This window comes from Fopius arisanus, unplaced genomic scaffold, assembly GCF_000806365.1.
Source record: "Fopius arisanus strain USDA-PBARC FA_bdor unplaced genomic scaffold, ASM80636v1 scaffold00059, whole genome shotgun sequence".
NCBI classification, from domain to species: domain Eukaryota; kingdom Metazoa; phylum Arthropoda; class Insecta; order Hymenoptera; family Braconidae; genus Fopius; species Fopius arisanus.
Window position 1 is genome coordinate 314490 of NW_011887798.1, and position 15994 is coordinate 330483.

The 15994-nt window shown below is 36.7% G+C and overlaps 1 protein-coding gene across 5 annotated transcripts in view; it reads left to right on the forward strand.

Annotated features, from left to right (window-relative positions):
- The window catches only part of LOC105268618 (uncharacterized), a 72087-nt gene that overhangs the window by 24386 nt on the left and 31707 nt on the right, over positions 1-15994 (forward strand). For all 5 annotated transcript variants that reach the window (XR_892350.1, XM_011308315.1, XM_011308314.1 and 2 more), the window contains one exon: positions 10415-10508. Coding sequence is in view for 4 of the 5 variants with exons in the window: in XM_011308315.1 (XP_011306617.1) it covers positions 10415-10508 (94 nt within the window). In the remaining variant the exon portion in view is untranslated. The remainder of the gene's footprint in view (positions 1-10414; positions 10509-15994) is intronic.

The window sequence follows — 15994 nt, forward strand, 5'->3', positions numbered from 1 at the left end:
CAACAGGAGAAAAACATAAAAAAAAAGTTGGCGAAAAATTGCAAATATGGCGAGAGCAAACAAACAACGAAAAAAAAATGGAAAAAATGTCGGGGTAAAAGAGCAAAAGAAATATTTCATGGATTTTTTTTTTTAAACAGCGTTATTGTGTTTTTCTATCCGAGTTTGCTGTTGCGTTCACCATTTTGTTGGGGCTAGAGGCTGAGGAATTAATACGCGGCTTCTGGGGGGGAACTGATGGCATTACCGAGGACAGGATAATTAATCACTGTCATCCATCATGACGGGTATGACGTGGAATAATGGATTCGGTTCGGTCAAGTCCCGGCATTTACTCTGCGGTCAACTGATAAGAGATGGATCGGAGTTGAATCGTTGATTGTATCACTGTTGCATTCACAAATTGAAAATTCATTGATTTTTCACGATCGCATTATTTTTATTAAATAATTTTTTCCTTTCACAATTGCGAACGCATATGAAATATCTCAATTAAAAAATTGAAAGTCTATTAATCTTTTCGTTACGGAATACGAAAGAGAAAAAATAAAATTTTCACGGAATTTTTTGCGGATTTTCCAATTGCAATTAAAATTTAATTTTTTTTTAATTACGCCCGTTTGAATTGGGAATCTACAAAATAGATAATAATTTTAATTGAACGAATTCTGTGAAATCCTCTGATTTCCTATTATTGTTGGAAAAATTTGGTATAAAAAAAATATTTTTCTAGCGTTCCATTAAATTTTTCCGTTTTCTGAATGAAAAAATCAACTGAATTTTCAATTGCGCGTGAAGAATAAATTCCAAACTCGAAGGAATTAAAAATAAAAATGACATCCATGAAGAAATACTTCGCATACTCATACTGAATGAATAATTAAAACGATAAAACCGCGAAATAAATAGCGAAAACCTGAAAAACCCGTGAAAATTCGATGTTCATTCACTCGGCGTTAATGTTGATGTAATTTTTTGTTGATTTTTGACGATTTAAAAGTGTAAATAATGGATAAACGCGAGATTATCAACTCAATTCGGTAGGAATTCATTATTCCGTCGGTTTTTGTTTGTTATGCGTCAATGTTTATCCTGTTTTTATATGCGATAATGCAGGTGTTACGGCCAACAATATTATTCAAAAATAAAGCGAGTGACTGATCAATCAGATTTAAAAAATTACTAAAAAATTATTTTTACATTTGCATCGATCGCCTGTACTCGTACCTCGGAAATACCGACGAGTAAACGTCAACTGCGTATCACATGGGGTATTTTATAATAGAATAACGTATTACAGGGCGCGTCGTGATATGGAGACGGGTTTGCGTGACGATATCGAATTGTTTGAACAGCGATAAATCGACTTGTGGCGCCCATCCCTCGACGCAAACTCTCCTGGACATTGAGCGTCCAAGGAATACCTTTTTCTGGATATTTCTTCACCAATAATCTTCACGAAAACCCTATAATCCCACCAAAAAACCGCGAATCAATTAAAAACTCGTATTGCGATCAAACAGCAATTATACAATTTAATTAATAATTGCTCTTCAATTAGTTTTCCTCCGCAAAATCAAGAAGTAAATAAAAACTCAATTTCTCTTAATTTAATTGGCCCATCGTGATTAATTCATTAATCTCCAATTAATCCGTAATTAACCACTAATCATCATTACAACATTACAAATAAATAATATAATAAATTTTCTTGAAATAATTAATTTTTTCTTCTGATAAAAATTTAAAAATTCGTTAATAGATAATAGTTAAAAATAATCAATCGACGTGAATGATATTTTTTCTTATTTGTGAGATAAATTTGAAACAGAAATTATTGAAATGCAAAAAGTTAGAGGAGTGATGACAAGACCCCCCGTCTCGTCGACGACTGGTACTGATGTCGAGGTATTATAGGGAATAACCGACGAGGGAGACTGACGATCGCCGAAAATCCGGCTTAAGAACGAAACGTTTAGTAGTGTGGGGGTGCACGATCACTTTTCCCCCCGTTAAAACCAGTAGTAACACCCTTGAATAAAGACCCATGAAATGCTAACTATACATGTTGCGGGTGAGAAAGACCGAGCTATGGATTCCCTTTATTTTTCTCTTCATAAAACTCACCCCAGAACAAATCGCGGGGCTTTCAATGAGAATGTACCCCGCGTGGGTGCATTCACACATATTTGGGCACCAGACCATGTGATTCGATGGCAAAATGGTCCATCGCATCCGTGCAACAGACTGTTTATTTCCGTTTTCCTTCGATAAACCCTTTTTTATAATAATCTATCGACAGATTTTCTTTTTTCACCCTCCAAACTCTTGAATCAACAACATTTATTGCAATCTTAAATTGAAAAATATAAAACAGACTGAGGTACATAATAAAACCGCTCAATTCTCATCGATAAAAAAAAAGAAACATCATAAAAATGAGTATAAAAAATTGTTCACTCCCCAGGAATATAATGCAATGAATCCGGAGTAATTTGAAGTTGTCAAATAATTATAGTAATCGTTGAAACACGCGAGGTGGACGCGCCGCCATCTTGAGAGCCCCTTGCACTGGGGGAGGGAGTACTCAATCAAGATGGCGACTCGCGCCTTATTAAACACTTCAAAATAATTCGTCAAGTTTCTGGCGTTTTTACGGAGAAACTCGTGAAGCTAAATTTCTCTCGCAGTTTATTAGTTTTTCTTCTTCATCTCTCGTTTCTTTTAAGAAATAATCCGTAGAGCCCCAACTCCTGAAAAATTTCCACAAAGAGGCCATGAGTACTTGGAACGATCTTACGCGTGCGTAATACCTCGAGTTAAGAGATTGGTATTGATTGGTCTGTTTGCGGAGAACACACAGCCAATATAGGTATCGGGGCGGAGTGAGGATGAGAGGGAAAAGAGTGAGAGGTTATTTCGGGATGGTAACAACGGAGGACTACGAGGAAGACGACGCAGGCTAATATTGGCGCGGAAATTACGTAAAACAAAGGAAGCACGCCGGCAATCTCCTCTCCCTGAAAACCTCCCTCAATGTGCGCACCAGCAAAGTCATAAAATGAAGGGGGAAAATCGATAAAACGACGAGTTTTAATTAAAGAAAAAATCCGGAGAGAACGACGAAATTTTAATAAAGAGCGCGACGACACGACCGGCGGTCATTTTCGGGGATAAATTCTATTGAATTGCCAGTTATTTAGGAATTCAGAAAAATTATTACGTGAATTGTTGGTATTTTTATTAATTAAAAAATTCGGGAGGATAGCAACATTTTTACAAACGCGGTGACTTTCGAGTAATTTGGGATTTTTGAGATTAATTACCTGAATTTTGGATATTTTTCATCAATTTTTATTGTTCTACGGAATTATTAGATTTTTTTCATGAAAAAATGGAGATTCATCTTCAATTCAAGATAAATTCGGGGAGAATATTTTTTGTGTAAATAATTACTCGAATTTTTCAATACTCTCAACCAGTTTTTTTTGTCCTGAGACCGGAGAGTGATTGGTTTTTTTTAAATAATTAATTAATCGAAGAAAATTCAGTGGAAGTCGAAATTTGAATGAAAAAATCGTGAGTTCGCGATGACACGGCATTTATTGGAGACCATTTTTTTCAAAGTCGGAGCCGCCACTGCTCAATATTTTTTTTCCACTTCTACGAGAATTCGAGTTCAGATCGGGCTTTTTGGAAAATTCAGAAAGTGCCGCTGTTTGTCCAACGCCGGAGTAAACACTCACCTTTGAAGCCCTTTACCTGTCCTAGTGGAAAAATATATTTAAATAAATAACATCAGCCACTTTCCCGTATTTCTCGAAAAATATTTTTTCTCAGAGGGAGAATCCGCGATTTAAAAAAACCGTCACGCCAAAAAAATCGCGATAATCGATTAATAATTATTACAAAAATATCTTTTCACGGGCATTTATAAAAATGATAAATGTTTATGTTCATAGGGAGCGATTGGATGATTAAACAATCGATTAGTAACGAAAAATTATTTTTCTGTGCTTTTGAAAATTTTGGAAATTTCATTTTGGTACGGAATAAATTGCGGTTTTGAGGCTGGATTTTTTTGGTGCTCGTTTTTAAATGGTACTTTTCTTTTTTTTTGAAAATTGCTCAAGGTGTATGGGATATTGAAGGGTGAAAAGCCCACCCACGACGAGTCGGCAGTTTCACGGCCCGACAAAGGCTCCACCACTTGTCCGATCTCGGATCTACGCAAATAGACACCCCCAAGGTTGAACGTACCAACCTCTTAACACTCGTCTCATGGCTCTCTATTTTACGTACCTCTCCGTTTTTTTATTTTCTCCCATTTTCCCGTTTTTTACCCGTCGAGACCTCCAGAGGAAAATCGGAAAGAATTTATTTCCAGTTTTTCCTCTGCACTTCAAAAATCCGCGAATTAAAATTGTTTCCGTCAATTGATTTCAATTGATTAAAATTTGAAGTACCAATCGCCGAATGTGAATTTAATGCACATTAATAATCGCTTTTGAAAAGATTTTCTATCTTTTTTGGTGAAAATCTTTGGAACCGATAGAAAAATGCTGAATATCTCGGAATTAGAGAAAGATAGCGGTATTTTTGTAATTGCATTTTTTGTAGAGAAAGACGAGAGCTGCAAAAAAGATATCCATGAAAATTTCACTATCTTCCATGGTTTCCGATATAATAGCGAAAAACTGCACCTATCCTAGTTTTCAACTTAACAGCAGAAGTGGAAAATGAAAATTCTGGAAATTCAGGAAATTCAGAAAATACCGCGTGCTTTGAGGGAGAAAATTCGGAGTTTTTTTCCCACGCACTTGCTAATACCTTCTCCCAACAATTTAATTCGCACATACCCAAAATTCTCAATTCACAGTTCATTTCCCACGGCAAAAAGAGAATAAAAAAGAAATGGTAGAAAAAATCCTTGACTCGTTGCAACTGAATATTTCAGCCGTTATAAAACCCCTGGCCTGATTCCTGCTGTGGAAAACACGTCTTCATTCAGTTATATCTGCTTTCCGCTCACATAAATTCACCCGAGACGAATTCGCGAATTTTCTATTTGCACGGACGAGGAAACACACGGGAAAAACACAAGGATTTCCTGGCGCGGCCTAGAAAATTTTACCGACGGCACGACGTTACGCGTTTATATACTTCGTCTGTCTCAATGCCCTTTAAATAAAAGAGGAAAATATTTTCACGCGAAACGTCAAATTACTGATCGAATCAATAAAGTAAACAGAATTATCTTGTCAGTATTTATTGCTGAAATAAATAGACATCCAAATGATTTCTCATCATCGCGTCTCCTGCGAAGACTTCACCAATTTACAACCGGAATTCACAAGAATAGTAAAATTCCTGTTTGAATTCTCCGCGAATGGTGGAAATTTCTATTTTATTTATAAACCCCAGGAAAAATCGAATAGAATTGAAAATTTCCACTCGGTTCTCCCCGAAAATTAATAAATCATCAAAAAGTTCTTTGAATTAAAAAATAAAACTCAGGAAATTTCAAAGTTCATTGGAAACCAAAATATTTAAAGGAATTCTTCTAAAATTCCAGAATTTCTTCAAATTTTCATTAGACTCTCTCAATTAAAAAAAAAATAATCTAGTTTCTTTTAAATCACGGAAATTAAAAAATTATTGTAAATGCAATGCAAATTGACAGTAACTCTTCATATTAGACTTGAAATAAAAATATTCCAGGGAAAAGCTCAAGAATTTCGTTAAAGTTTCCGCGAAATGACTTTGTTTAATAATTCATATTTTCAACCTGAAATAGTTGAAAAAAAAAACAAAAAAAAAAACTCGAACATCCCCTCGAACTTTTCAAGGTGCACCTACAATTGACAATCGCTATTGACATAATTTTTCTCCACGTCCACTCTCCCCCGGGTGCGCCGCGCGATTATTATCGCAAAGTAATGTAGGTCGGGTGCAAACAATACGACGTGTTTATCGATTAATTATTATCGATAAAAACTACCGAGGTATCTCAATGGCTCTAAACGTTAAAACAAACACGAGTAAATCAATTAAAAAAACGTGAAAAACCCATTGCAATTTATAGGTGCAGAGTTTTTCCTATCGTGCGTTATCACCACGGGGTCGAGGACCTTTATCTCCCCTATCTCCCCTATCTCCCCTATCTCCACCATCTCGCGCATCTCCATCATCTCCTTTATCTACCCCAAGATTTCCCAGGGAAAATCCCACCTCATAATTAATTAAAAATTGCAAAATCCAATAGCAGAAATTTTTCTAACGCCATCCTCGCGCCATTTTTTCATTTTTCGATTTATTTCATTCCATTTTCCTCGATGATTTCACTCTTTCCACGACCTAGAGCCATTATTTGGCCGAACAAATCTTTACTTTTGATTCAGGAGTGGGAAGTCGCACTCGGATAGTTGTTTGAGTTGATAATATTTGGAGTAACGCTCGAGACCCAGTGGTTTACCGAATTTTCGTTGGCAATATTGTAACACCGAATATTCCTTCGACTTTTGTGATATCACGAGACCTTGTGACAATAGACAACTCCAAGATTATTGACATGACCTGCCACAACTCGAGTGGCAAAACAAGCTTGTCACCTTTTATTTGTCGTTTTCGTTTGGATTTTTATCGGATATGTTTGACTTTTTGTCGAGTCGATGATGGACAAACAAATTACATCCCTGATTTTCCACGATCAGTGGCGATAACAGGAGATAAACCGAGGATATCGTCAGAGAAAATTCATGATAAAGGGTCGATCACTCCACCACATTCTGAATTTACCCAATCATTCACCTTTATATTAACAAATTAATTTTTCCCATTAAATTAATTCCCCCCCTGCACATTAAAAAATCCAATTCATCCACTTATACAATATCCCCCAAAATCCCCTAAAACATCATTTTAATTAAATGCAAATTGATCAACAATAATAAAACCCGTGAAACAATTGATTAATTTTTTTAACAATTATAATTATTCATAATAAAATCACAGAAATTGGAGTAATAATTCAGGAACAACGAACTTAATATGGAGTGCTATTAAATGATAAAAGATAAAATTGGTATTGGCATTTATTATTCAATTGGATAATGTATCGCTTAATTGATAGAAAATATGTAGAGCACACTATTTAATAGCGTGTATTATGGGGTAAATAATAAATATTTGTCCATCGAGTGCAAGAAAGTAAAGCACCTCAAATATGTTCAAGCAATGTCAGCATCGCTCTCATTCCCTCTTCCATTTTTTTTTTTCCCTCCCTAGTTTACCCTCTTTTCACTCATAACCGCCGGCACTCTTTTCACCAGTTGAAAATCGTTCTCCCTCTCTCCGTCACACAAACTTTCTTTATCTGTGTGCTTTATATACACACATTCACTTGAAAGTATAGACTCGGTACAATATGTACTCAAGTCTACCCCAACGGTTGACTCTCGCTATTTGATTCTTGAATCATTCTGTATACGAGTGAGATTAATCGCCGGTTAAATATTTTGGTGGCACTTGCCTTCGTACACATTTGAAAATCGTTTGAAAGCTTTTTAGGATTTTAATCGCAGCGCAAATTATACATTTCATTCATTAATTATTTGATGAATTTTATTTGATGATTTTATTAATTTTTTTTATTATTTTGTAACGTATTCCTTATTTTTTAGAATTTTTTTAATGGATTAATTTATCAATTGATGAATTTCATTTATCATTAAATAATTATGAATCTTCATTGAATTTTCAAGAACAAATTAATGTTGAAAACAATTTTGCATAAAAAATCATTCTTCAATTTTTTAAAATTAAATCGTCATTGACTGACAAAATTAGAATTTTCAATTAATTGATTAATTCGAATTGCACCACAATTTATGATTAAATAATTAATGAAGCAATGAATAATTAAAAACCTAAATGCAATTTCATGAACAAATTGGGATTTTAAAAAATTCCCACAATTTCAATTTAATTTAATAAAATCATCATCGACACATCTAATTAGAATTGAAATTTCCCTCGACTCAATAAATTTTCCGGGAAAAACTGTGACTCCTGATTTTTTTAATTAATCCCGTGTCAGTGATTTTTTTTTTGTCGCCTCCGTGAAATTCATTTCACGTGACATTTTTCGTCACGAGTTTATTTAGAACTTCAAGGACTTGGATTACGTGCAGAGGTGCGCACAATTCGCCTCATGAAATCAAGATTTATGACGACGAATTAGAGGGTACCGGTAATTAACGGTGCGATACACTTGTGCAAACTGAGTACGAGCATAACATCCGAACGTGGCGTCACTCGAAAACCTGTTACACGTGACCCTCAGGCAAATCGAATAACTGCAAAGCTTGAGGGCATTTTCCCGCAATTGGGCCTTATCCCGGATATTTTACGTACCACCGCGCCCCACCTACCAATCGCACAACCCCCACCTCCCACTATCAAAATTAAATTTAAAAAACTGGAATTTTCCCGATTTTTCTAATACTTCACTAAAAACCCTGAGAATTTGCAATTTTCAATCTTTTAAATTTTCAATTATCTAAAAATTAAAATGTAATTGATTTTCACTGAAAAATCAGATGATTCAACATGAAAAACTCAATTTTCCTGAATTTTCTAAGATGAATAAGAAATTCGGTGAGAGATTTTAATGAAAAATTAATTAAAACTCGACTATAATTGAAGATTCCGACGAATCATGACTGGAATTTCGAAATATCGTATTTTTCTAACGAATCGTCCATTTTCGAGTGAGAAATAAAAAATGTAATTGCATTAGCTCTTGCTCAGCGTTTAATTTTATTTTTTCTCACGTGAAACGTTAAAAACCCAAAGGATTACCGTGGCTGACGCTGTCTCACGGACATTTCTCTGGGATATCTTATCACTTCGTTATCAGGCCAATGTATTTATGGGGTAGAATATGAACCTCAGGAGAGAAGAGATAACAGCGAGGAATTTTTTTTTCGAAATAAAGAGGAAAAATATGTCACCTGCAAGTCTTTGTGGTAATAATGAAAATAATAACGGGAGAGATTTATGAATTTCTCCTCGAGAATTCGGTCGACCTCTGCAACGGTTTATTGTCTTGAGTTTTTTTAGGTTTTTGGGATTTATCGGATGAGGCAATGAATAATAATCTTATCTTCGTAGTAACATTACGTAATTGCGGGAATTAATTTTTTTATGGAATTTTCTTGTTGCGGGATCAGGTACCGTTTTTAAATTTCCCGGAATTTCAGGCACAATGTCCGCCGAATTTTCAATTGTGCCAGTGGAAATCATTTATTTTATTCTTTGAATTTTCCAGTAATTTTTGGGGTGGAAAATTCAAAGTTCAAAAGGGAGTTTCCATTTTCCGTCAATTTTCCGTCAATTTTCCTCCGAGGTTTCTTGCACACTCGAGAATTTACATTATTCAATATATTAGTGCGGAAAAATGAAATTTTTAATAGGAGAACTCCCCCGATTTTCTTCACATTTTCCTCCGATTTTTCCCATCCCCTCGGAGTTCAGACCGTGTGCAATATATCAGGGCGGAAAATTCAAGTTCCAATTTCCAATTTTCAATTTTCAATTTTCAATTTTCCTCCTCCGTTTTCCGCACACTCAATAATTCCCATTATGCAATATATCAGTGCGGAAAAATCAAAGTTCATAAAGAAGAAGTCCCCGTACTTTCTTCAAATTTTCTTCAAATTTTCTTCAAATTCTCTTCAAATTTTCTTCAAATTCTCTTCAAATTTTCTTCAAATTTTCCCCCAACACTCCATCCCACTCGAGACCCCACATTGTGGAATATATCGGTGCGGAAAAGCCAGGGTTCGAGAGGGAGAAAAAGGAGCGTCCTTTTCGCCCAGGCGGTCGTGTTTTAAAACTGTGCAAACAGGGGGAGCCCACCGCGGATCCATTAGCCTCCCTCAATTATTCGGAGTGCTGTTCCTCGCTCGGGCAAAAGAGTGAACGCGGATACCAAGAGCCAAGGGATGAATATACAGATATATTGGCCCCAGTGAATGGTCGAGGAGGCCTATACCGGTAAATCGATGAAACTCCAAACGCAAATACACATCAAACTCGGTTAAAAACCGTCAGAAAGTTGAGAGATGATTTAAGTGTGCTCAACGTTTTAATGCACACTCGTGAATTATTTCCCCACCCAAATAATCTTCCCACTTTTATCAACTCAACCTACTAAATAATAGATTGAGTTCCACCCATCCTGCCCCCCCTCTCCCCAATAACGTGCTCCATATTAAATATTTACACATCTAAAAAAAAAATTTTTCCCGTTCACCTCACCATCTTTATTTATTAAATAATAAATAATATACACTCTTCTGTTTTCATTTATAAAAAACGAATCAATTATTTATTGGATTTTTTTTTCCAGGTCTTCCGTCTGCATTCAATGAAAAGCCAGAATTTCCACCGGGGCGAAAGGATCGAATATAAAATACGTCATTTGAAGGAACAAAAAGGCAAAGGTAAAGACTCGTTAATTTAAGAATCTCGCCTCGTTAGACGAATCGTGTACACCCGGTTGGATTGAAACTCAGTTGGTACAATTAATTATCCTGCGTTTTCCTCCGTGTCCAATCAAATTAAAGAATACCCCCACTCCGTTATTTTTCCCTCTAATCAGGATCCACTTTTTTCCGGCTAAAAAAAGTCCCACCCTCAATTAGGCAATCGGGGTTATGCAAATTATGCAAGAATAATGAAGAGGCTATTAAACAACAGGTGATTTCCCGAAATTAAATCTCATTTTATTATCGCGTTTACGACTCTGGGAGTTTTGATAATACCCGAAAGGGCCTGGATGTGCCTGAATAAGAATTGAAACACTCGGTTTTGTTCGTAACTCGTGATGGAGTGTGGCGGAAAGACAAATATCGTTATCAGTTGACATTTCCTTACGTCTCAAAATAACTGTCTTGTTTTCCTTTATTTTTTTAGGCTTTTTCGCCTCCGCCGATCCGTTGCTTTGATATTTCAACCGTCTTCACACTTTTTCCCCTCCATTTTTCAATTTTTCAATTCACAATTAAACTCGAACCGTTTTTTCGATTTTTCCGGGGAAAATTCACGGAAAAATTTGACATTTCTGTTATTTTCAAGAAGATATTTTCGTCTCCTAGAGATACCGATCATTTCTCGATAATTTCTCGATCATTTCTCGATAATTTCTCGATCATTTCTCGATATATTTTTATTCTAAAGACTGATGACGTGACAGGTAGAAACATATGGCGTCAGTTTGTCCATGAAAAAAATGGATCTCCCTTGCGTGGTATTAAAACAAAGTCAAATTTACACGTAAATCAACGTCGTATGTCTATCGTAAGTCACGAAGAAATGTTTGACCCGTGCACATATGCCACATATATGCATTAACCGTATGTACTCGAACAAGCCCCGAGTTATTATCGCGTTTAACCCTTTCCCACCCCCCGAATCGGCAGTGATTATCTCAGCAATAAATATGTAATTGCCTTGTTGGAATGAGGGTAAACAGTACATTCTACCAAAGAATTTTTTATTCTCTCCTCTCGGAATGGGTAAACAAAAATTGTTCGAAGGTCGATGGTAGATTATTACCACGATCTTTTGGGATGAATCAGTGATTTTGGTGTTTATCCTCGAGATAAGTCGTCCTCGGGTCCGACGTCCGGGTTATTCTGGTCAACTTCGCCGCAATCTCTGACCCCAAGTACCACATGAGTCCAAAAGGTCGACCCTTTATCTCTAATTATTGGCCATTTTCGAAAATTCATACTTTAATTGAGGAAATTATGGAAATTTATTGACATTTGTCAGTATCAAATCGGAAAAGTCCAGGAATTCTCCCAAAATTCAATTTCTATTTCGTTTTTTTTTTGAAATAGAGAAATTCGCGGGGAAATCCTCCAGGGAAATTCTATGGCAGCTAGGGAAAATTTAGGTATTGCAACTGGGAAATTTATTCGACGATTTTCGTGGGCTTCGGATGATTTTTTACGTAAATCCAGAAAAATTAGACTAAAAAAGAATTTCCCGACAAATTTTACAGTTTTCATGTTTTACAAATAATAATTGTCGAATTTTCCGGGAAATTGAATTGAATTCAATTGAAAAACACGGAAAATTGATGAATAAAATTGCAATTCACATCAATGACAATAAACATTCCCGATTTTCCATGACAAAAAAAAAATCTCGATATAAATCTATCCGAATCGGCGAAAATGATTTCATTATAGCCCCGAGGGCAACTCCCACGTCGTAATATCGACTCTTCGAATTTCCCATGCGTTCATCAGATGTTGAATTTAATGGAAAAAGGGCGAAAGGGCCGAAGGGCCCCAAGGGGTGGTAAAACCGCCACGCGGCCCCTCATTGCCCTCCCCCCCTTCCCCCTCTCCCCAACCGATGCTCATAGACGGATCATTCGACATTACATCCCAAGAGCGGAATGTTTTGACAGAGCGGTGGGTCCACGTGGCGTTTAGCTGTTTGTAAAACACTGTCGGCTCTTTGTTCCAGCCGACATTACCCCGCCATTGATTTTCATTCTCGCAGGAGAAAAAAAAATATGCGCATTTTCGAGGTGAAAAGGAGCCACGCGCTGTTACCAATCCGCCATTGTTGTGGTTCAAGTACCCATTGTACCCGCAATTGCCGTGATTTCACTCACCCCTTCCTCCCCCCACCCCTTGTCCCCCCCATCGCCCCCACAATTTACCGATTCATTACAATGAAACAGCCCTACCATCGGGAATTAATTTAATTCACACCCGTCAATCTGCACCGGCTATTTCCAAAAATCATGGACTCCATATTTTATTCATGAAATGCAAATACCGGTGGAAAATTGGATTTTAGTTATTTTTTAATTACTGGATGAGATTTAATTGGTGAAAAATAGCGGGAGATTGGAATTATTGGGCGTTTGTGTTGTAATTGAATTTTCATTGATTAATCAATCGGAATTGCGGGATTTCTCAGTGAATTTTGGTAATTAGAAATATTAGGGGTAATTATAGATTGATTAACCTTCACTTTCGGTTTAATTAGGAGAGAATATAATTGCATGAAGATTAAGATTAAATTAGATTAATGAGGATTAATATTAATATTAATATTAATATCATAATAAAATAAAAAATTTGATTTTTCCACGGGGAAAAAATAATTCCAATTGGTCATAGGAATGATTGGTAATGAAAAATATTGAATTACATAATAATCCGGCGTGTTAATCACAGCTCGGCGCAAATTAGTCAATCCCCGGGGTGAACAGGTGGAGCAATAAACGAAAAAAAAAAGGGTTGAGTGTATCATGGAGTCGTCACGCGAATGTTGAGAAAAAAAAAATGGAGGGGTCATTAAAAGGGGTAAAACGTTGGGATCCGGCGGAGTAAAAATGTACAGATCGTGACGGGTACAATGTCCGTATTGTTTGTGCAACGAAAGTAGTCAACCCCTTCCTCTCTGACGGCTGTTTACATCGGGTAAATAGGCAAACAAGGAATTGCGAGCACTTTACGGGTGTATGTATGCGGTAAAGGTGCATCGACTTTACCTGGAAGAGTATCTCCCGGGGTGGATGATTAGAGAGTAAGATGATGATAAAAAAAGGCGCCATGCACTCGCCTCAGTCACCGGATCTTTTTTCCCCGGGGAAAATTTTCCGTTGAAAATTGTCATTACGTGAAATTCAATTGAAAATTCTCGCGACTGAGTTTCCCCCAGAGGATTATTTTTTAAAATGTGTTAGAGTTTAGTTGTTACTTTTTTTTGTCATTAATGATTTTTTATGGGGAAATCTTTTTGTTGTTGGAATTACTTCAATGTGTCTGATGTACTGGCCGAGGAAAATTTAATTTTCAGGTACTAAATGGAATTTGTGGAAAATCAGGAAATTTTAGATTTTATTGGAGAATTCTGTGAGAGAATTTCGTTATTTTTTTCAATCTTAAATTTAATATGAAAATTCTGTTGAATTATTTCAAATTTTTATCACTAAATGATAAAAACTCAGGGGAATTTGTTTATTGTCCATTGATTTCCCGGAAAAATGAATTTTCAATGGATTTTCACAAAATCTCGGAGATTTCCGCGAAAATTCTACTCCCTGAGAATTTCCCCTAGGAAAATTTTTCCTAGCCAAAAAAAAATGGGAAGCCCCACGAAAATTTTCTCCGTTAAATTTCTTCGAGTTGAATAGAACCGAAATATTTTTTTTCCGTTCTCATCATTTCGTGGGAGTGCAGTCATCATGGAGTCGCCTCCAGGGACTCACATCTCAATATTTCTTTTCCCAAGTCGTCAAGAGATAGTTTGCATCACACCGAATGTATTCGTTGGCGATTAACTTTCATCGAGGCTTTTGTTACGAGTGTTCCCCGGGCGATTGCCTTTTAAATCGAGAACCGAGAGCGAAACCGTGGGATATATCCTGGACCACTCGAGAAAAAAAAAAGGGAATGGAGATTAAACAGAGCCGTAATACACCTAAAAACGTGCCCACACGTGGGGAGGGGGATCGATCAGTGATGCAAAATCAACGTGGAGAACAGAAAAAAAAAGGAAAGAATTTTCCAGTGTTTGCCGACTACTCATCGTGTCGACCACCGAGCAAACGATCCATTATGGAAAACCGATGGATGACTCTGATTCCAATTTACGGTGGAGATTAATCCCGCTAATTGTCTCATTAATTAAACAATTTGAACTTCAATTGGATGACTGAATAAATTAATGCGTCGAGCAAACTCCCGCGGAAAAATTGGGAAAATTCATTTCGCCAGATTTTTTGTTCATTCTTCCAATTTATTTAAACAATTGTCTGTTTTTTGAATTTTTCGAGGAATAACATTCTAGAAAATTCTTAAATTGACAAATTTATCGATTACAATTACGAAGAAATTGTAAATTTTTTTAGATAATTGACTTATAGGAAATTATTCTAAAAAACGATATTTTCCGTTTCGGCGTGGGAGAAAATAGAAATTTCCTAACGGTGAAGGAGGAAAATGTTATTTTTCTCTCGCCGGTGTAGAAAAACACTTGACTCTAATTAAGACGGATTCCCCAATTTCTAGGGGTTTACCCGGCAATCGGTGTGATCTAAAAATGCCGATTGACAAATTTATCCCGGAGATCTGGTGGTTTACAGGGGTATTAGGTAATTGAACGATTGCTTCGGGGGATTTCTCTTCCGAAAACAGGTGGCAGACGGGTGGTGGTTGGAGTACACGCGTCAAACCACCCCCGTGTGGCCTAGGGCCCTCGATAGGGCACAGCTGGACGTCGTGAACCCCCCCGAGTCCACTCGAGGACAAAAAGCCCTTCAAAAAAAAAAGAGCCCCTCATCACCCGCCACGATCACCGGTTATTACTCAATCGCAGGTTTTCTTTTGATAACCGGAGTAATTTTGATAAGGGGAATTATCAACCCTGGGCTCTGCGACATCTACCTTTTGGTATTCGGTGGAAATTATTCGACATGCCGACACCTCGATCAATATTTGCGCAGCCGGGGACGCGGTACGTCATTCGACCTTCCGCGGCCATATGCGAGGTGCGCGCGCGCATTACACTCGGTAATTATTTCAATTTTTCACGCGCACTCGAATATTCTGGGGTGATTATCCATTTTTTTTTAGATATCTCGCGGTGAAATAGCGTTGAAGGGAAATTTACGAAACTCTGATGAAGGAAATTGACACGGAAATTGCGGAAACCTTGGGAAAATTCGGAGACGACCCGGGGAATTCTTATGGAATTCTGAGAAAAATAGAATTATTTCATGTGGGGAAATTTTTAGATGAATTGTTGTAATTGTTCATGATTTGCGTGATTTTTTCGTGAAAATTGATAAACTACTGCTTTTCTAAACGAACGTTAGCTAGGCCAATTAGTGGAAATCTATAATTAATTTATTTCTGTGTGTGAGAAGAGACATATTCGAAAATGAAAAAATTCGTAA